Source organism: Bubalus bubalis, chromosome 13 (genome assembly GCF_019923935.1).
Source record: "Bubalus bubalis isolate 160015118507 breed Murrah chromosome 13, NDDB_SH_1, whole genome shotgun sequence".
Classification (NCBI taxonomy): domain Eukaryota; kingdom Metazoa; phylum Chordata; class Mammalia; order Artiodactyla; family Bovidae; genus Bubalus; species Bubalus bubalis.
This window is the reverse complement of record NC_059169.1, coordinates 41928704-41950548: the sequence shown is the minus strand read 5'-3', so window position 1 is coordinate 41950548 and position 21845 is coordinate 41928704. Positions and strand designations below refer to the sequence as shown.

Sequence of the window (21845 nt, the reverse complement as noted above, 5' to 3'; positions counted from 1 at the left end):
GGCTGGCCCCGCCTCCCCGGAGTTGGGTAAAATAGAGGCGGGCGTCAAGTGTCAGTAGTCGCGGGGCAGGTACGAGCGCTAGCAGCTCGCTCGCGGAGACAGGCAGTGGCGGGAGCGGACTCCGGGGAGCTAGGGAGCGCGGTGGGGCGGGGCGGGAGAAAGTGGTCGCCGGGTGGACGTCGGCGTTTACGCGTGGCGGAGCGGAAGAGTTTGGCTTTTCTTGCGCGGCTTTGAAAACCGCGCCTGCTTGTGAGCTGAGGGGTCCGTCCGGAGCCAAGCTCGCCGACCCGAACAGCGTGGGCGAGGTGGGAAGCGCGCTCGACTCGCGCCCCGCGCCCGGAACCGCCCTCCCCACCCCCAAGTGCCCATGGCTACGCGGGTGCTGACCATGAGCGCCCGCCTGGGACCCGTGCCCCAGCCGCCGGCCCCGCAGGACGAGCCCGTGTTCGCGCAGCTCAAGCCCGTGCTGGGCGCCGCGAACCCGGCCCGCGACGCGGCGCTCTTCCCCGGCGACGAGCTGAAGCACCCGCACCACCACCCGCAGGCGCAGCCCGCGCCGCCGCAGCCGGCGCCGCCGCCCGCCGCGGGCCCGCGGCTGCCCGCCGAGGAGCTGGTCCAGGTAGGAAGAGCCGCTCCCCTCCCTCCGCCTCCCTCCCGGGCCTCGGGCGTGTCCCGCCGCTGCGGCGCGCGGGCGACAGGGGCCGCTCCAGGCTGGGGCGCGCGTCCGGGCGCACCGCGGCCCAGGGTTGGGGGGCAGCCCCGCCCTGCCCTGCCCTCCTGGCCTGGTGGGGGCACCCGAAGGAGGGGGTCTATGGGGAGTCTGCCCTGCCTGCTCTGTCCGGGAAAGGTTCAGGAGGGAACTGGTGCTCACGCGCACCTTGTTTTTCTACCATTTGGGGGATGAAAGCTCGTTCCTCACGCCGGACCTCAATTCCATGTGTCTCCTAAATCCGCGGCCTCCCGCTGCCCTGGCCTTAGAGGTCACCCGCTGTCCCGACCCACGGCGTCCCGGATTCAGTGGGAACGCAAATGGGGGTGGGGGGTGCTGGAGGGAGGCCCTCGGGGTGCTAATTTAATATCGCTTGGTGCAACCTGCTTTAGACGCTATCGTAGGGCTCCTTTGGACAACGGGAGTTAGAAAAGCTAAGGTGGTGTTGGAGCGCTTATTTTTCCTTAGAAAAGAATGAAAAAAAAAAGAAGGACCGGGAGGTGTTGTTTTCTTCATCTGCGCGTAAATTTCCTCCCGGAGCCGCGTTGAAAGCTGGCAGTTGGCTTTTACACTTGCCCGGCAGCCGAATTAGAGCAACCGCCTGTTTCTTTCGCCCACGCAGGGAGTCATATAGCCCAGAAAAAACTTCCCGGGACTTTTAGCCTGTCCCAGGGAAAAAAAAAAAAAATTGGAAACATACCCACATGCAAACAGCTGGAAGAGCTAAAATCAGAAACCACTAACCACCAGGGGAGCAAAGCGCACGAAAGGGTTTAGTTCGGTTTATTTCAAGACGCCTCATTTAATACCTCCTTGGTATACTGTGTATTCGCTATACCCAGCTCCTGCTCCGGGGGTCTGCGAGTGTCACCGTGCTGTGCAAGGGCAGTGGCATTTGTCAGAGATGTGACTCACAAGACCAGCGCGATTTTATTTTTAAATCGTATCTTTGCGGGAAACCCGAATCTATATCCACACAAAATGATTCGGGGTCCGATAGCTGAAATTAAGTAGTAGCCAAAAAAAAACAAAACTGTTATTCACTTCTTAAAATGCCACGGTTAATAGTTCTGTGAGCATCTAGTTGGGGGTGTTGTTTCGTATGTGTGTGTTTCTGTTGAAATTTCCTTTCAGTGCTCAAAATTTTAGAAGTTTGTGTTATACTAGGAAAGATGATAGCTACAGAAGACGGAAGAGACCAGTTACAAGCTGGATTATGTCCTAAAGAAAAATCACCATTTTAAAACCATGTGGGCATTTGTCAGTTTGCTGCTTAGAAGACACAGGAGGATAAGGGATGACTGAGCTTTTTACAGAGTGAGGGGGAATGGAGCATTGGCCCACTGAGAAGGACACGATAAATGTTTGGCTGATGACGGTGCTGGCTACTAGCAGCCTCTCCACCCACGGCCCCTTAGCACCACTCTACCAAAGGAATGGCTTTCCCCTAGGTAATTAAAGATCTGTTTTAGATAGGGATATGAATAGGAACATTTCATTATCATATTAACCAATTACAGAATCTGTTGATTAAAATCAACATTTAGATCAAACTGGTGGAGAAGTTGGTTGGTTCTCTCAGTGGATACTATGTTTTGCTCAAAACATAGTATTTAAGTATTTAAGTTTCCATTGAACTGTAAACTGGAAAAGGCACTTAAATAGCCAAAGAATATGTTTTATATTAGCTATTTCAGCAATATCTACCCAAGCAAAAAAAAAAAAAAGAGAAATTTTGCAATATTAACCTTAACAATAAAGGTTTACTGAGGTTTTTTTTCCCTTTTCAACCACTGGATTTACCTATATGACATGAATAAGATAGAGATAATTTGGCCTTATTACAATACTGTATTTTCAGTTGTAATGGAGCGGAGAATCCTGCTTGTATATGAGTGATGATAAAGTATACTTTATTATTGCATCAGAAAGGAATATTTTTTCTCTTTGCTTCCTTTTTCTTCTTGATTTGTCTCTTTCACTTTTTGTCTGGGGTTGACTGGGTGCGATTTTACCAAACACTTGTTATACACAGTTTTGTAAGGTTTTTGGTGAACCATTTGTTACACAGTTGACAAACCTGATAGGTTTATAAGCAACACTTAGAGGAGTTTGTTGGGAATTTTTAGTAAGCACAGTTTGTTTTTACTGAGATGATGAATTGGGCAGATTATACATGTTTCTATCTCTTCTTTTTTAGACAAGATGTGAAATGGAGAAGTACCTGACACCTCAGCTTCCTCCAGTTTCTATAATTCCAGAACATAAAAAGTATAGACGAGACAGTGCCTCAGTCGTAGACCAGTTCTTCACTGACAGTGAAGGGTTACCTTACAGTATCAACATGAACGTCTTCCTCCCTGACATCACTCACCTGAGAACTGGCCTCTACAAATCCCAGAGACCGTGTGTAACACACATCAAGACAGAACCTGTTACCATTTTCAGCCACCAGAGTGAGACGACAGCCCCTCCTCCGGCCCCAACCCAGGCCCTCCCCGAGTTCACCAGCATATTCAGCTCCCACCAGACCGCAGCTCCAGAGGTGAACAATATTTTCATCAAACAAGAACTTCCTACACCAGACCTTCATCTTTCTGTCCCTCCCCAGCAGGGCCATCTGTACCAGCTCCTGAATACACCGGATCTAGATATGCCCAGTTCTACCAACCAGACAGCAGTAATGGACACTCTTAATGTTTCAATGTCGGCCGCCATGGCAGGCCTTAACACTCACACCTCCGCCGTCCCGCCGACCGCCATGAAGCAATTCCAGAGCATGCCCCCTTGCACATACACCATGCCAAGTCAGTTTCTTCCCCAGCAGGCCACTTACTTCCCCCCGTCACCACCAAGCTCAGAGCCCGGAAGTCCAGATAGACAAGCAGAGATGCTTCAGAATTTAACCCCACCTCCATCCTATGCTGCTACCATTGCTTCTAAACTGGCAATTCATAATCCAAATTTACCTGCCACCCTGCCAGTTTCTTCGCAAAACATCCAGCCTGTCAGATACAATAGAAGGAGTAACCCCGATTTGGAGAAACGGCGCATCCACTATTGCGATTACCCAGGTATGTGATCCTGCCTGGTTAAAGAATCAGTGTGTGTTTAGCGTGTTCATGTGTGCCATTTTCCACCTCACATTCCAGCTTTACATGGGAGAGTAGTGGTTGACAGTTAAAAAAATTCACCTGCTCTGCTCTTGTTGCATCCCAGTCTCCAGTGCCTTACCCAAGTAGCTGTTTAGTTACTTTGTGCTTATTTGATATAGTAAAAAAAAAAATTTGGAATATTATGGGGAAAAAAAGTTACTGGACTCTTTTTTTTTTAATGTTAAATACGTGAGAGTCTTGCTACACTTACTTTGTGACTGTAGCAATCTAAATTGGAGTTCTTAATTCTAAATGAAGTAACCTGGAAAGGAATTACTTAAGTAACATAGGGGAAAAGAAGGGGTGGCAATGAAGAGTGGGTTGGTGCAAGACAAGACCATCTATAGAATAGATTTCAAAGTTGGTTTTGATAGCATGTGAGCATATGCTCTTTCTTAATGAGATATGTGGTCCAAAATATAAATTGATGACCGTGATAAATATATCTGGAACTTGCTGGCATAAGCTAGTTTATGATTAATACAGGGTATAATTTATTGACTGTGGTACATGATATGACATGACATACTAAATGAAAAAACAAGAAATGTGGGAGTACAGAAAATTGCAGTCATCTTGGATAATGGTTTAACATTGTCAGCTCTAGAGCCATTAAAATTTTTTAAATCACTGAGGTATGTGTTACTAGTATAAAGCACCTACTGGTACAAACATAGATTTCCCATTTGTAGTTTGGCTTGATTGTCTGCTCTCTTTCTGCTAAAGTGAAACATAAAGCAAATCACTTTATACCTTTAATCAGGTAATAGGGGAGTATGCTTTAAAACATCTCTTAAAACTGAAGCTTCAAATATCTCCTTGCATGCGAGATTTCATCTTTAAAGCCCGATTTTAAACACTGAATCATCAGATGTAAAGATTTCAAAAGGATCTCCAGAATGACATGCTGTTCTTCTTCTCCTTTATTTCAGGCTGCACAAAAGTTTATACAAAGTCTTCTCATTTAAAAGCTCACCTGAGGACTCATACTGGTATGTAATTTTCTTGTTAATTCTGTGAGTTGTGTAAATAGTATAAGTGGTATTCATCCTTTTAAAAGCCAGCACGTGTTTGATCTCTTCTTTCTTCTGTCAACTTTTATTTTTTAATGGCTTACCTTTTTCAGCACTGGCTTGGCTCAAAATTCAGTTCAGTGAAAAAAGTTTGGTTCCAGGAAGGCTGATGTTCCCTCATTAAGGCCTTGCCCTGTCACCTCACATAGAATTAATTGCTACCAAACATAAACAACAATGTTTACTAATGGATTTTAAAACTTTAATGGCACTGCTATTCCTATCTTGAAGGAAAAAAATGTAACTCATTTTCTCCCTCCGTAACAAATCAGTTGGCTTCTATAAAACTACATCAAACACTAAAGCCTTTTCCATTTAGCAGGTAAAGCGTAATTGCTTAATAAATTATCTTAATTTCACCTTGAGCCTAAAATATCTGTGTTTAGCATGTTTTCCCTGCTGGTAAAAGGTGGGCTGGAAATTGAAAAATACTAAAATCAGGCAAAACTAGGATCATGGTTTGAAAGCTATTTTACATTCTACCCCAGTCCATATTATACATTGGAGAGACTTTATTCCAGCTAATATCTCATCCGTGTTTAAAATGTTTAGCCCCTATAATTTTATAAAAACTTTGTCAGATCTATACACTCATTTTAAAATGCTTTTTAATTTCAAAACTTTATATCAGAACTTATTTGAGGATGAAATTAGGTGGTGGCAAGCTGTAAAAATCTCCAAATACCCAAAGTATTTTTAAAACTATGGGTGGTTACCATTAGTGATTTTCTTAAAAGGATAGGCCTAAAGGAAAGAACCTATACAAAGTGATTGTGTTTTTTTTCCTCTCCGTAAATGCAGCTTTAACCTAAAGTTCAGAGAATAAGTTTGCTAATAAAAGCAATGGCCTAGCAAAATGTTTTATTCCATCATTGCTATGGAAACCAAAGTATTCAACAGTTCCTTTGAATGGGCTGCTGGATTAGTGTGAGGACTTGAATTTCCCCAGGCTAGATGTTACTATGGAAATTGAGTTTTGATAAATGAAGTAGTTATCTCTAACTGCTGCATTAAAAAGTAAAAGCCTTTGAACAAAGGTCAGTGCTGAGATAGAGCTCAAAGAGGAACATGGCTGCAGACATTTCATATGCGCATTGGGAAGTATTGCTTGATATCCCAGTGATAAATACTACTTAAAATCTAAATAGTGTTGGCGACAATGTGGTAGATTCCAGGGCTTTCTGAGAAATTGCTTTTAAAGAAAAGACATCTCCTGTATTTATCAGTGAAACCAGTGGGTTGTTTCAACCTGAAGTTTTTAGGTAGAGACAAAAGGCTATCTCCTAATCCCAAAGTAGAAGTTATATTTATACTTAAACAAACACCCATTAAGCATGTAAACTCAATCTGAAGTTTTCAGCATACAAATGACAAGACCATGAAAACAGTCTCTAACTATCCTTTTATAGAATGTACATTATATATTTAGGAAGAAACATTGAAAATGGGTTTTTACCTGAATTATGATTAAGGAGAAGAGGAAATAACTTCAGAACTTTTGAGCTGTTTTTTTTTTTCTCCTTTGAAAGTCCTTGAAATGGGAGATAGCAAGGAGGAAACAATGTTTCTCCTGAGGTTAAAGTCTCCTAATAAAGAGGAACGTGATTCCATATATCGATGCAATCAACTGCTTATTGCCGGGATGTAGTCAGGGCATATCTAAATGGCCTTGCAACCCCTGGCAGGGTTTAGTGCTCAGAATGCTTATACCTGGGATTCTGGAACTTGACCTGCTGGCAGGGAAATTTAATAGTGGGTTGTCTTAACGATGCTTATACTGAAAAAGATAAAAACCAACTAAAAAGAAGATGTAGGCCTAGTTTGAATCCCATGTATCGACTTTTCCACCCGATCATAAATGTGTGTCCATTGACATCTGATGAGTGAGACCCCGTAATCCAGTTTAATAAAGTTTTGTTTGATAGCCTTTCAGATGCCTCGAGGAGGGTTTGTGGCAGACTTGTTCATCTGGCTAAACCCGTTCTTGGGTAATCATAGAGCATTGAGGTTGTTTTCTCCTCATTTTTAGTTTCTACACAATGCCTTTGAAAATTACCTCTGCGCTCTCATTGCATCCTCCCCACCCTGTCGTTTTTTAATGAATGTATCTGAAACTAGTGACTTTTTTTTTTTTCCCTTCTTCCTTTAAGGGCCCAGGTATTTCTAAATAACTTCTCTCAATTTAATTAGCTTTTTTGTTAGAGGACTTTAAAAATTTATATGGGAATGTTGATATTGTATTTTTGATATAAAAATTTTTTAATGATTGCCACTTTAAGCAGAATGTGCAGGACCCTAGGACTTCTTTAGAAAATAATTGTAATTGCTTTAAAATGTCAGGTTACCTTATGTTTTTAAAATGTTTTAAGCAATTAAAACAACCTACGCCTGAGTTCTGTTTAATTGCTTATTCTGGATTTTTAGATTGCAAATGCTTCTTGACTTATAAACCGAACATAAGGACATAGTCTTTCCCAAACAAGACGTATTTTTAAAAAATTCAAGATGAAAGGGTAGAAAATAGCAGTTAGAAGTCTCATAGCATTCAAGGTTTTCTAGGTTTATACATTTTGATTTCTTTATTCAGAAAGAATATACAAAAGTAATACAAAGCTCTATATGGTTAGACAAAATACCTGAAATTGATGTTGCCTCTGTTCTAGGGGAAAAATTGTAAAAAGCATGCTGTGTCTTTATACATATGTGATAGCATACTTCCTGGCCTATAGGGATATCCTTATTACCTGTGTGAAAGTGTTTGTGTGTTACTTCTAGCATATATATATATATATCTATATTTAGCACCTCTGATTAGAAATAAGTATGGCTACTTAGGCAACAGTGTCACAAAGTGTATATTTCCAAATAAAAATATTTGTCCTTCTAACAGCATTTTAAAAAGCACATTGGCAAGAAATTGAAAACATTTATCACCCGATGCTAGTTTCTTGGTATGCCTGAGTCCCATGAGTTGAAATGCTGCTTTTACATTGAGTGTGGAAATTTCTTTGAAAATTGTGTTTACACTTTAGTAAAAAGTACTTACTTTCTAAAGAAAGAGTTCTGAAAAAGCAAACAGGACACTCTGAATACCGATGTTTGAAATCTGAGTAGTTTTAGTCACATGCGTGGCTGTGCACTTAGCCCTGGAGTATATGGTAAAGCAGTTGGGGAAAGAGGGTATGGTAAGGTTTTATGGTCATTTGGCAGCTATCTGGAGCAGGGCAGAAAGGGAGCAGTTGTTCAGTCTGAGCAGCACACACTGGGCGTCAGTGTCAGTAGCCCTTAGATCCAGACTCTGTGCCCAGGTTGCTGCATGTGGACTACATGATCCCAGAATGACTGCCGCTGATCGACAAGAGAAGGACAATTGGAAACACCCCAAAAAAAGAAAATGGAAACATACAAATAACAGAACACAAAGTGGACCGTGGGTGAAGCACTGGCCTGTTAGAATCTCACAGCTGTATTCGGGATTCCTTGTTTAAGAAAGAATTTCGCAGTAAGCCTTGAAAAGATTTCTAGCCCAAGACTACTTGTAAAGGGGCTAAATTCCCACCTGCTGCCTCACTTCCTGTGTAGAACACTTTTCTAATGACATTTATATTAAGATGGTACTGTGTGTACTTCAAAATACATAATCTCTGCTAGAGATTTATTACTTAGTTGATTTTAGTTTCAGTTTGTGTACTAAAAAATCCCTAGGTATAAATTCCTGTTTAGTTCCTTGCTCTACACTTACTATCCATTGGATGGCTTAGGTATAGATTTTTGTTTTAAAATACTGGCCATGTTGATAATAAAGGTATTTTCATTTGCAGCACTTCCCCACAAATAGAAAACATTCAAAATGTTCTGAACATGAATTATTCCTTTTTTTGTGGAACTGTGGGAAGTGGTAAAACATTTTAAAAAATATAGAAAGGAATTAATTTCCTTAAAAAATGATTTAGAGTTAAAATCAGAATAAGATTTTATATATGTGTATGCACACATATATGTCTCCATATATATGTATATAGCCTTAGTGGAGGTCATGCAGTTTGTATCTAGAGATCAATGTTGGTAGGGGTGAAAAAAATTGGCAGGATGAAATTAGTACTCAACTGATTTTTTTGAGTTAATATTTGAAAACTGCAGGAAAAAGTATCCCATTTAGCCTGTTATGTGTTACCAGTTATACATTCTTAAATTATTTTTGTTTGCAGCTTTGAAATTTATTTTTCTATATTGACAAGTTCAAGTTAACATAAAAAAAAAGTAGCTAAGAGAGTCACTCATTTAGATGCCTGGAAAGGTATTTATGAGCATAGAAGCTTAGAAACAATTTCTTTTTAATGACTAATGGGAAAGGTTTAACTTTACTTCTGGGACTTGCTCTTTCATCTGAAAAACATTTACATTTACATAGGAAATTGATTAAACATTGTTTTGAGATGATAAAGCATATGGAAGGTTAAGAAGTACAATTTGATTAAGCAAACATTTTTGACTGAACTTTCGAGAATCCAAAGAGAATCTCTTCTCCCTGTTGTTTTTATAGATTAGTGGGAGAAGATAGTTCGTAAATGGACTAAATAGAATTGCTGAAGTCGAGATAGAAACAATTAGCTGTGAAGATAGTGAGAACGGTAATGTTTTTAAAAGTAAAATATTTTAATCACCAAAGGTTTTTACTTTGGCAGATATTTTTAGTTTTATAGAATGTAGTAGCTGTTTACTTGATGACCTACATCTTTTCAGGTGAAAGATTAGAAACAAAGTAATGTCCTAGTTTAGCAAGTATCTCTGTAGCAGCATTCCTATTCTGTCAGCCTGTATTATTTATATCCAAGAATCTCTTACAACTCTGATTAAGGTGAGTTGCTGTTCTAGAAGTGCCCCATAGGTAACTTTAATTAAAAAACATCCAGGCAGAAGAATATACCTGTGACTACTTTATAAATGCACACTATTTAGAGCTGGGAAGAATCTCCAGGTCAAGATAACCACGTTAAGTGCAAATTTAAGGAAAGGATAATTAGGACTCATTCAGTACTAGAGAAATGAAAATATAGAATTTTTCTGTTTTGGTTAAAAAAGGTAAAATATTTGGTTTACCTTTAGTTTACCTTTTGGTTAAAAAAGGTAAAATATTTCACCGAGACTTTACTCTTTAAAAATTTTACTTTGGGTTCTTATTACAAGAAAGTGAATCTGAATGTCATATTTGTGTCAGGAGACTCAGGAACTGGTATTTCATTAACACTATCAGTGATAGAGGATGTTTTTGTCCAGAACCCTTGGGGCTCAGATGGTAAAGAATCTGCCTGCAATGCAGGAGACCCTGGTTGGATCCCTGGGTTGAGAAGATCCCCTGGAGAAGGGAGTGGCTACCTGCTCCTGTGTTCTTGCCTGGAGAATTCCCTGGATAGAGGAGCCTGGTGGGCTCCAGTCCAGGGTTGAAAAGAGTCAGACGCAACTGAGCGACTGACACTTAGGTGAAGTAGCGGAGGTGCTTAGGTGCCTAGAGATTGGGCCTGCTGGGGTAGAGACTGCCACCTTGGGTGGCATGCCCACCCCTGTTCTGTGTCTGTCTTTGACCAGCACAAGGGGCTCCACAGTTCCTTGGTTTTCCTCAAATCCAGTCCAGTTCTGGAAAAGAAAACTTGTTTCTGTAGAGTTGATTTACCCTTGTACAACTTCAGGATGGACAATAAACTGATTCGGAACATGTCCTTCTGAAGAGTTTAAAAGTACGGTCCTCGCCTAAATGCACATTTAGTCAGATAACACTCAGTGGTCCTTGGCAGAAGGAACCAGGCAAAACCCTGCTGCAGGTGAGGCTGTGGTAAAAAAAAAAAAAAGACACAGTATGGTAGCCTTACACTAGATGCCTCCCCGTCTCTTTTACCTCCCCACCTTTTCATGAGTGAAAATTCCTAAGTCGGTCAGCCTCAGGACACACTGTGATTAACCAAAGGTGCATAAGGAGGGTTGGGAACATCCCCTGGAGAAGGGAAGGGGAATCTACTCCAGTATTGCCTGGAGAATTCCATGACCAGAGGAGTCATGGGGTCACAAAAGAGTCAGACACAACTGAGTGACTAACGCACTATTGACTATTGAAATAATTTATTCCACTTTAACAGTCAGAATAGAATATGGATGTTAAGGAGGTATGGCAATAGAAGACAGTCAGAATAGAATATGGATGTTAAGGAGGTATGGCAATAGAAGACAGTCTCTGTGTTTGAGGAACTTTCATGGCTAGTTAAGGAGGCAGAATACAGTTGTTTGAAGCCTTCATTCAGCAGTATCTGTGCCAGTACAGATCAATCATTTAGATCAAATTTAAGTGATGATGGGGATACAGAGAAGTGTAATGATTTCTCTTGGATTCTTCATAGGTTTTTTGGAAGGAATCCGGTGAGTCACGTTTTAAAGATAAGCACAAAAGAAGAAAGAAGGGAATTTCTTAATATAGCCTTTTAATTCATTTCCTTAAACTGAGCACATTATTGACAGGGATACTCTGTCAAGTAAACATTAGGTGAAGTGAAGTGAAAGTCACTCAGTCATGTCCGGGGCTCTTTGCGACCCCATGGCTCTAGCCTGCCAGGCTCCTCTGTCCGTGAAATTCTCCAGGCAAGAATACTGGAGTGGGTTGCCATTCCCTTCTCCTGGGGATCTTCCCAACCCAGGGATCAAATCCAGATCTCCCACATTGCAGGAGGGTTCTTTACCATCTAAGCCACCAGGGAAGCCCAGGATGTACATTAGGTACATTTGCAAATACTAGCAATAAAAATCTTTGAAATGAAATGCCTGCCCTTTTGTTGCCAAGTATAGGAGATGTACTGCAGTGACCTTTAGTAAAAAATTTTAATAGAAAATTACTGATATAGATATATAAAAATATGAACTAATAAGCCAAATCAAAATTACCTTACTTTATGTGCTTTTAAAGATATCTAATATTTCCCTATGAGTTTCTTTAATCTTGGTATTAATGCTTCTCTTTTTTTAAAACCTTTTATTAGAATATATACTGTTTTAGACAGAGAAGGCAATGGTAACCCACTCCAGTACTTTTGCCTGGAAAATCCCATGGACGGAGGAGCCTGGTAGGCTGCAATCCATGGGGACACAAAGAGTTGGACATGACTGAGTGACTTCACTTTCACTTTTCACTTTCATGTATTGGAGAAGGAAATGGCAACCCACTCCAGTGTTCTTGCCTGGAGAATCCTAGGGACGGGGGAGCTTGCTGGGCTGCTGTCTGTGGGGTCACACAGAGTCAGACACGACTGAAGTGACTTAGCAGCAGCAGCATACTGTTTTAGAATCTAAATTCCTTAAGTCTCTAGTGATGGGAAAAGATATGATGATTATTGAATTGCATGAAAATATTTTCCCCCTGAAATAAGAGTTCATTTTGTGCATCAAGGACTCAAATTCTGAGAATTAAGGGGGGATTCCCTGGTGGCTCAGATGGTAAAGAATCTGCCTGTAATGCAGAAGACCCAGGTTCCATCCCTGGGTTGGGAACATCCCCTGGAGAAGTGAAGGGGAATCCACTCCAGTATTCTTGCCTGGGAATTCCACAAACAGAGGAGCCATGGGGTCACAAAAGAGTCAGACACAACTGAGTGACTAACGCACTATTGACTATTGAAATAATTTATTCCACTTTAACAGTCAGAATAGAATATGGATGTAAGCTATTTGAGGCCAGAGACCAAGCCTTATTCGTTGCATTTTGCAAGTCACCTGGCACAGGTTGTGATTGTTAGTACATATTACTCTCGTTTACTAAACATTGAATTTAATTCTGATTTTTGACCTCTATCAAATATAATTGATTGGATTTAGTTTTAGCATCAGGAAGGAAACCAGATATACAAATTTGCTGTAACAAAAAGGCTACCTAAAATAGATAAAATTTCCATCTATGATACTTTTCTTTTGTTAGAAGAATCTATGTAGAACATTCTAGGAAAAGGCCTTACTGTGAATCTATTGCACATGTTCAGCCAAGCAGAGAAACTTCCCATTCTAGTGTGGTAGATTCATAAGTCATTTTTTAGTCTATTCAACAGAAAAAAAAAAATAGCTGATTTTTAAGTTCATCACTAAAGTCTTTTCAGATTCTTAGCAAACATGTTCTGCTAACTCATTGATGTTCCTTTCAGTTCAGTTCAGTTGCTCAGTCGTGTCCGACTCTTTGTGAGCCCATGGACTGCACCATGCCAGACTTCCCTGTCCATCACCAACTCCCAGAGCCTACTCAAACTCATGTCCATTGAGTCGGTGATGCCATCCAACCATCCCATCCTCTGTCGTCCCCTTCTCCTTTTGCCTAGGATTCCTTCAGCTCTTTTAACCTAGGGTTAAAGGAGAGCCATCATTAGGTGGTATTTGGGGATTGTCAGTCCCAGCACAGGACCGCTCTCAGAAGTCCACACGTCCTGAAAGGTGGGCGTCCTTGGGGGCTGGCTCAGCTGGGATGTGTCCTATGCTTCAGACAGTCTGAGATTTAAGGCCTGCTTTGAGTCCGTTAGGCTAGTCCTTAACTGACCTGAACAAACGGCTTTAGAATCTTTTAATAAATGTGAACAATACCTGTGTATTCCTTACATCATTCATATAGCGCCTGTATCAGTGTTTGCCAGTGGAGGGTATAACCGGGACATTGAGGAAAAGTGGCAGGCCAGGCTTCTCAACATGACCTCATTGTTCTGCTTCTAACTCTTGGAGTTGTTGTTGAGGATAAATGAAATATGAGCACCTGAGTCAGAGTACGTGCTCAGTGTCTGTTTCTGCTTGCTCCCTCCTTCTCCTGGTAATGGTTTTGCTTAACATTAATTGAATTCATCAGTATGGATAATATGTATATTTAACCATTGTTTTTTAAAAAAAAGGATTAAGGATTTCTAGCAAAAGAGTCCTGGTAATTTTATAAGACGATGAGAAAGTATACACTTTATTTGAGATAAAGCTGAAGCTTGTTTTTTGTGCTGTACATATTTGTCACTTTTTTTTCTTCTTGTCTTTGGAAAGTTTCACATTAACCACAGCATGAGAACTTAAAAATACAGTTGATGTTGAAAGAGCTTAACTAAATATTTTAAATTGGTGGTATTGGAAGGAGATTCTGTAAAAATCCAATTAAACTTTTGAAAGCTCTATCCTGTTGAAATAACTTAAAGGAAGTTAGTTTGGTTTCCCAGAAGTACTATGCATAGTGTTTCTGGCTGAGGAAGAAAGACCTGAATCTGCTATTTATTTGGCCAGAAATTGGGTACCAGCTTCCTCTACAATGTTTTACTTGAGCGGTGTTGACACTTGAACAAATCCCGTACAAACTGCCCCAAGTGGGGAACAGTTGTCCTTGCTTCTGTGGTAAAGCTCCGGCCCCATAACTAACATCCAGAAACTGGTAGTATTCTTGGCTGAATACTCTATAGATACGTATAAATTGAGAGCAAAACCCCAACTGTTTTAGGAACTTTCATGGCTACTGTTTTTCAACCAATCAGTAAAGTAAACTTTTAAAAATACTGATGCAGTTTATTGCTTCCTAGCCAATAAAAATAGTGAACAAAAAGAGTCTAGTGTCCCTTGTTTCTTAAATAAACTTTGAAAATTCAGTTCTCCTGCCATTTAATTATTCAATTCAAAAGACTAGAATGACTCCTTTTTAAATCAGGCACTTTTTTTCCCCTTGCCTCAGACATCAGAAATAACTTTCTCTTCACGTTAAATGACAGTGAAGTATTTAGCCAACCTGTTTGTTTTGGTGATTTATTTTTCACAGGGAACAAGAACAAACACTGGGTGTGCAAAAAACCTTTTTCTGTTTGATTTACATTGACAAGAGTGATAGCTACATTTACTACTGGCATTAAGACATTTCTATGTATTAAACATACGTGAATATAAGCAAAAGAAAAGTGGTTTATTTCTGGTTACTTAAAAGGTTTAAGTGTATTAGCTTAAATTCTTTGAATTTATTCTAAGAGGGGGAAAAGAAACACTTCAGGAAGTTAAGGTGTGCATTTTTAAAATGGAGCAATAGGAACCAAAAAGGGAATTAAAAACATAAAAAGTATTTGTGTGTTGGTTTGGAGCCAGAAGTGAGGGAGAAGGAAAGGGTGGCTCAGGGATACTCACTCCAGGAGTTGAAAGAGAAACCCCCTGGGAAATAATTTGTACAAAATTCAGAGGGCTGCGCTGTGCCTTCTGTCTTTGTCCTTATGGGGTTTTGTTGTGGAGTCATGTTATGAATTATGTGACCCTTATGGAGACACAGTGGTTATCAGGACAGCAAAAATACATTAACCACAAACTGTGGAAATCTCGGTTGATGTGGACAATGTCTTTTAAAATTTGGCCTCAGCTGAATAATCTTACAACTTCCTGAATATGATCCTGTTAAATCAGGCAGAAAAAGGTAGTTGAATTTCACTGTGGTACTAAGTAACCAGTGTTCAAAGCAACGCGGGCTTTTCTCCAGCAGAAGAAAACATTTTAAAGAATTTAGAAGTTTGGCTATTCAGAGTATTCAAATGCTATTCAAATAAAACTCAGCAGTTATATAGAGTGGAATCAGGAAGAGAAAGATAAATACCCCATTCTAACGCATAGATAGGGAATCTAGAAAAATGGTCCTAAAGAATTTATTTACAGGGCAGCAATGGAGAAACAGACATAGAGAATAGACTTACGGACATGGGGAGACGGGAGGAGAGGGCAAGATGTATGAAAAGAGTAAGATGGAAACTTACACTACCATATGTAAAATAGGTAGCCAACGGGAATTTGCTGTATGGCTCAGGAAACTGAAACGGGCTCTGGTGTCAGCCTGGAGGGGTGGGATGGGGAGGGAGACGGGAGGGGGGTTCAAAAGGGAGGGGATATATGTACACCTATGGCTGATTCATGTTGAGGTTTGACAGAAAACAGCAAAATTCTGTAAAGCAATTATCCTTCAATTAAAAAAAACTCATAAGTAAGCCAGCAGTACTTTAAGATGCAAATTTACCTCACAAATTCTCATCTTAAATTCATAGAAAATTATAACCAAGTTAAGCATCAATAGAAGAACTACTAGTGATTGCTTAGTGAGAGATTCTTTGGTCTGGGGGTTTATTTAGAGGAATATACTATCTTAAATAGGGTTAATTGATTCTAAAACTAGGAATTAAGGCTGCCTTATAAATAGTATGGGCTTTCTTGGTGGCTTAGATGGTAAAGAATCTTGTAGTGCAGCAGACCTGGGTTGGGAAGATTCCCTGGAGAAGGGATCGTAAGTCATATTTTTTTAAAAGGTGACATTAATTTTATTTGTATATCAAAAATATACAATGATGTGGGGCAATTACATGAAGTCAGAAGCTGGTCTGTGGTGAGGAACAGCAAAGGCCTATGACAAACCTGGAGTTTATTTGTGTGTCATTGTGGGCAGAATCCTTTGGGGCTGTCAATATGGAGTGGTTTTGAAAGGTTACCAGCAACTAGCAAACCTTAGACAACATTAAGAAGAATACAGATTGCAGAGGGGTGGGGAAGTGGCTCAGATAGAGGGGTAGGTCAGTGGCTCAGGTAGAGGGGTAGGGCGGTGGCTCAGAGGTCAATTCACTATTTAAGTGAAGAGAGATAGGAAGATTGAATTAGAGGCTTTTATATATTACATATATAAGTTCCATGAGTTCAGGAATTTTTGTTTTATCCTAAGCAATCAGGATAGTCCCTGGCATATAATATACATTTGACAAGTCATTGATGGAATGAATTTTGATAGTCTTTCTGGTGCAGTGCATTGCAAAGGGAAATTAAATGTGCATGACATCACAGTTAAGTTATTGGTACCAGACTTCCTGATCTGGTAAAATTGTTAAATGCATAAAACTTTTAACACCATTCAGCTTTAATCTTTATCTAGTTGTTTTGCTTCAATCTGAAAAATGGGAAGATGTGAATATATGCATAGTGGAGGGAATTTCAAAGAGCTAGTCCATATTGGAAAGCCATGTGTTAAGTGAACTGGCTTATGTGCTGGCATTTCACAGTGGCTAGTGTAGAAACTTTAGGACCACTTTGTTGCAGTAAAGGGTCTCAGTTGTGGTCCATTAAGTTGGTGATGTGAGCAGCTCCTTCTTGTAGCTCCTGAATTTCTTCCTCCCTTGGCCATCTTAGAGCCATTAGTCCCGCACTGATTCAGTTGGGGTTGGTTGGTATAGAAATTACATTGGCACAGTAGTAATAAAGCCACTCAAGCTCATCTAGTCATCTCATGGATTTACATGTGCAGGAACAGTTCAGTGCTCATCAAAATATGAGCACTGATTCATCCTGCACATGTATTTTTTAAAATTGTTTAAAGAGAATGTTTAGAAAAAAAACTGAAGTACAGTTGATTTGCAGTATTTTGTTTTAGCACATGTTTTAGGTGTACAGCAAAGTGATTCACTTATATATGTATCTATTCTTCCTCAGCTTCTCATCCCATATAGGTTATTGCAGAATATTGAGTACAGTTCCCTGTGCTGTACAGCACATCCTTGTTCGTTACCTATTTTATATATAGTTTCGTGTATGGGTTAAACACAAACTCCTAATTTATCGCCCCCCCCCGCCCCCACCCTGTAAAGTTTTCATTTTCCGTTCTTTAAAAGTACAGAGTACTTAATTAAGGACCATTCTGCAAAACAGTGACTGTCTGCACTAGATGCCCTGAGCAGTTTCTAGTTCATCAGGAATCCACATACCTTCCTCCGTAGAGGCTGAGTTTGAAAGAAACCCCTTGGCGGACAACACTACCTGCCTTGTCCAGGATTGCCAGCTGCCCGCTCACCTTCCCCTCTTGGTCTGTTGCGCAGGTGAGAAGCCATACAAATGCACCTGGGAAGGCTGCGACTGGAGGTTCGCGCGCTCGGATGAGCTGACCCGCCACTACCGCAAGCACACCGGGGCCAAGCCCTTCCAGTGCGGCGTGTGCAACCGCAGCTTCTCGCGCTCCGACCACCTGGCGCTGCACATGAAGAGGCACCAGAACTGAGCTGCCAGCGCTGCCGCCCGTGCATCCTCTGCCGCCTGCCCCACACAGCTCACTTGGCAAAATTTTAAACTACACAATTAATTCTATATATATATAAAAGAAAACGAAAACACAAAACTGGAAATGTATATTTTGTATATTTGAGAAAACAGGGAATACATTGTGTTAATACCAAAGTGTTTGGTCCTTGTCCGAATCTGGAATGCTTGCTATATGCTGGCTTAACCCAGGCAGATGCCGTCATCTCAGACAGGTAGCCCCATCTCAGCGTGGGCTGGGCGTGCAGGGTGTACTTGCAGTGTTCTTCCCAAAGCACCACCATTAAATGTGACAGTGTTTAGCAAACAAGTCCGTTGGGCACAAGAAGACAGCTGGATTGTGTGTCAAGATTTTGCTTGACATCAGAGGTTTTTTCAATACAAGATAATTCTCTAGAGATACGCAGCATACCTGGCAATTCACAAATAGCCATTGAACAAATGTGTTGTTTTGTTTTGTTTTTTATATGAGTTGCCTATATTTGCTATTCAAAATTTTGTAAATATGCAAATCAGCTTTATAGTTTATTACACGTTTTCTAAGATTCTTTTGGGGAAAAAAATCATAAATAATTCTTTTGAAAATAACCATGAATACATTTACAGTTAGAACTTATGGTAAGATACCTCTTAAACCCTTACCAAATTCATTTCTGTGGTAGGTAGAAATAAATCACTCAAATGAACTTCAAAAGCAGATTTCATGCACTGATTAAAATCGGATTGTTTATTTTAAATACAAGCTACATTTTATATGAATTGTGAGCTCAAGAGCTTAAAGATAGTTAGAATATTCAAAAGTTAAAACATCTTACAATAAGCTAAACAGTATCATTTTTGAAAAGAAGGACATACGTAGTTTTCACTTGGGAATGTTGAATTTATGATGCAGTTTTCATATACGGAAACATTGAATTTATGATTCAGTTTTCATATACTGGGATGTTTGCTTGTGCAGTACAATTGGTTAAATGCCAATTTATGTGGACTTTGCATGTAATATACAGTGAGACACAGTAATTTTACCTAAATTACAGTGCAGTTTAGTTAATCTATTGTTAACACTGACTCAGTGTCTGCCTTTAATTATAAATGACATGTTGAAAACTTAAGGAAGTAAGTGCTACATATATGCAATATAAAATAGTAATGTGACACTGATGCTGTTAACCAAAGGGCAGAAGAAATAAGCAAAATGCCAAAAGGGGTCTTAATTGAGATGAAAATTTAATTTTGTTTTTAAAATATTGTTTATCTTTATTTATTTTGTGGTAATATAGTAAATTTTTTTAGAAAATTTTCATAACTTGATAAATTATAGTTTTGTTTGTTAGAAAAGTTTCTCTTAAAAACGTGTACATAGATGACATGGTGTAAATATTTTGTAAGAGGCTTCAAAATGTTTATACGTGGAAACATACTTACAGGAAAAGCATAAATTGGTTGCTGTTTTGCTTCTTTTTCCCTCTTATTTTTGTATTGTGGTCATTTCCTATGCAAATAATGGAGCAAACAGCTGTATAGTTGTAGAATTTTTTGAGAGAATGAAATGTTTATATATATAAACGACAATTTTTTTTTTGAAAATAAAAAGTGCCTAAAAGATTCATGTTGTGCCTTCTTCCCCTACCATAGCAAAAACAATGAGCAAATTCCTCTCTCGTAACTATTTAAAAGGGTCTGTTTAATGCAGACAGTTAATAAAGTAATTCCCACTTTGAACCAGTATCTACCTTTGTTTAACATGGAAGAGAGGAATTTGTTTTTACAATATCAAAAGTATAAAGGGAGGCATACTTCATGAATGTTGATTTCCCCTATTCTGGTCAGTACACATATACATTACTGATTTTATGTTTTCAAGATCATTACTGTAGACACTGGAGGTAATTTGTATATCCTAGTTTAAATTCTTTTTTGGTCACACCTCTTGGCTTGTGGGAGCTTAGTTGCCTGACCAGGGATTGAACCCAGGCCCCAGCAGCTGAAGAGCTGAGTTCTAACCACTGGACTGGCAGAGAATTCCTTGTATATCCTAGTTGTATTGTCAGAGGTAAAACAAGAATAGGGTTTAACTTTTTTTCCTTTTTAAAAGAACAAAACCGATTTTAACCACTAGTAGCGATACACCTGGGAGCCTACACCTTGGCTTCTAGTGCCACCTCCAGTGAAAAGAACTGGGGCTCCTTGGAGACATGGCTGATTCTGGGAGTGGATGTACAAAATAAGCCTGGAGTATCTTACAGCATAAGACTGTAAGCAATCAATTCCCACAGTGATGCAGGAATGTCAGAGCAACAATATAAAACATGATTGAATTGTAACCAATCCTGTTTTTTTATTAGCATCAGATCAGATCAGTTGCTCAGTTGTGTCTGACTCTGTGACCCCATGAATCGCAGCACGCCAGGCCTCCCTGTCCATCACCAACTCCCAGAGTTCACTGAGACTCAGGTCCATCGAGTCAGAGATGCCATCCAGCCATCTCATACTCTGTCGTCCCCTTCTCCTCCTGCCCCCAATCCCATGCTAATATAAATGATTGAAAAAATCAGAAAGAGATCTGAAAAGATCTCCAGTTTTTGTAGATCCAGGCTCTGGTAGAATGTAACTCTCTACTCTTTAAGTTCAGGCTGCATAAAGTGACTTTATTACAAAGAGTACAATATAGCCAAGAGGGAAGGGGCCGGGGGGGGTGGGTCACTTGACAGTTACAAAAACCTGCCAAACACTCAGCTGGTGATCAAGGTCCTTGTCAACAGATAAGTCATGTTCTCAAAGTATATACTCTTGGTTTGATGTGATGAAAATGGGACTTTGCCTCTGTGGTCTTCCTCCTAAAACACGTAAGCCCTGTGTAAGCATGAGAAAGATTGGACATCCCATATAAGGGACGTTCTGCAAACTATCCAACCAGTAGTCAAAACTTAAGGTCTTGAAAACAGGAAAACTTCTCCAAGAGAAACCTAAATGAAACAAAAACAAAATGGGATTCTGGAACAGAGAAAGGACATGGGGGGAAACTGAGGCAATTTGAATAAAGTATGAAATAGAGGAAGCTGAGGGTGGGGTATATAGGAATTCTGTATTATCTTTGCAGTAAGTCAAACTTCTAGAATAAAGTTTCGGTCAGAAGTTAGAGTGAAAGTTTAGGATAAAGTTTGGAGTGAAGGAAAAGTATTCAGTATCACTGTCATATATTTTCAAGAAGTGGAAAAACCCCTGATGGGAAAATAAGGTAAAATTGCAGTTACATAATTTGGCATTGTGAGTTTATTCAGCCTTCCTTATTACTGCACCCCTCATTCTCCGTGTCACTCAACCCAGCTAGCTCAAGAAGAGGGCATGTTCATTCCCCAGCTGGAACCTCATTCTTTCATGGGTGAAAAACAGTTTCTTTGGCTTAAATTTATTTCTAGAAATTGGATAGAAATAGAGATAGAGATATAAAGTGAGGCTACCAGGTTTCTGAAGCAAAGACAGATGTCTAATGATGCATCAGAGATGGGTAAGTATTCAGTTGATAATTATTAAGTTTTCTTGTGCGTAGAAACGTCCTGCTTGCTTTGGTTCCAGCACTTAACTGTATTCGGCTTCCTCACGCTTCAGTACCAATTTACTCCAGATTACAGATCACAACTGTTTCTAGTCTCTCTCCTTTTTTTTGGACCGGGCAGCATCTGGGGTCTTAGTTCTCCGACCAGAGATCAAACCACCACCTGGTTCATTGGAAGCACTCAGTTTTAAGCACTGGACCACCGGGGAAGTCCCTCTCTCGCTTGCTTTCTTCTCCTTTTCTCCCTTTTGTAGAAAGCTGCCCTTTCTCTT

General features: G+C 40.1%; 1 protein-coding gene across 1 annotated transcript; it reads left to right on the top strand.

Moving 5' to 3' along the window:
* The first annotated feature begins 45 nt into the window (after window positions 1–45).
* Window positions 46–19622, top strand: KLF5 (Kruppel like factor 5). The gene is made up of 4 exons (XM_025262751.3): window positions 46–619; window positions 2910–3783; window positions 4797–4856; window positions 17801–19622. Exons 1-4 carry the CDS (start codon window positions 368–370, stop codon window positions 17977–17979), a joined length of 1365 nt encoding a protein of 454 aa, XP_025118536.1. The 5' UTR covers window positions 46–367; the 3' UTR covers window positions 17980–19622.
* The last annotated feature ends 2223 nt before the right edge of the window (window positions 19623–21845 follow it).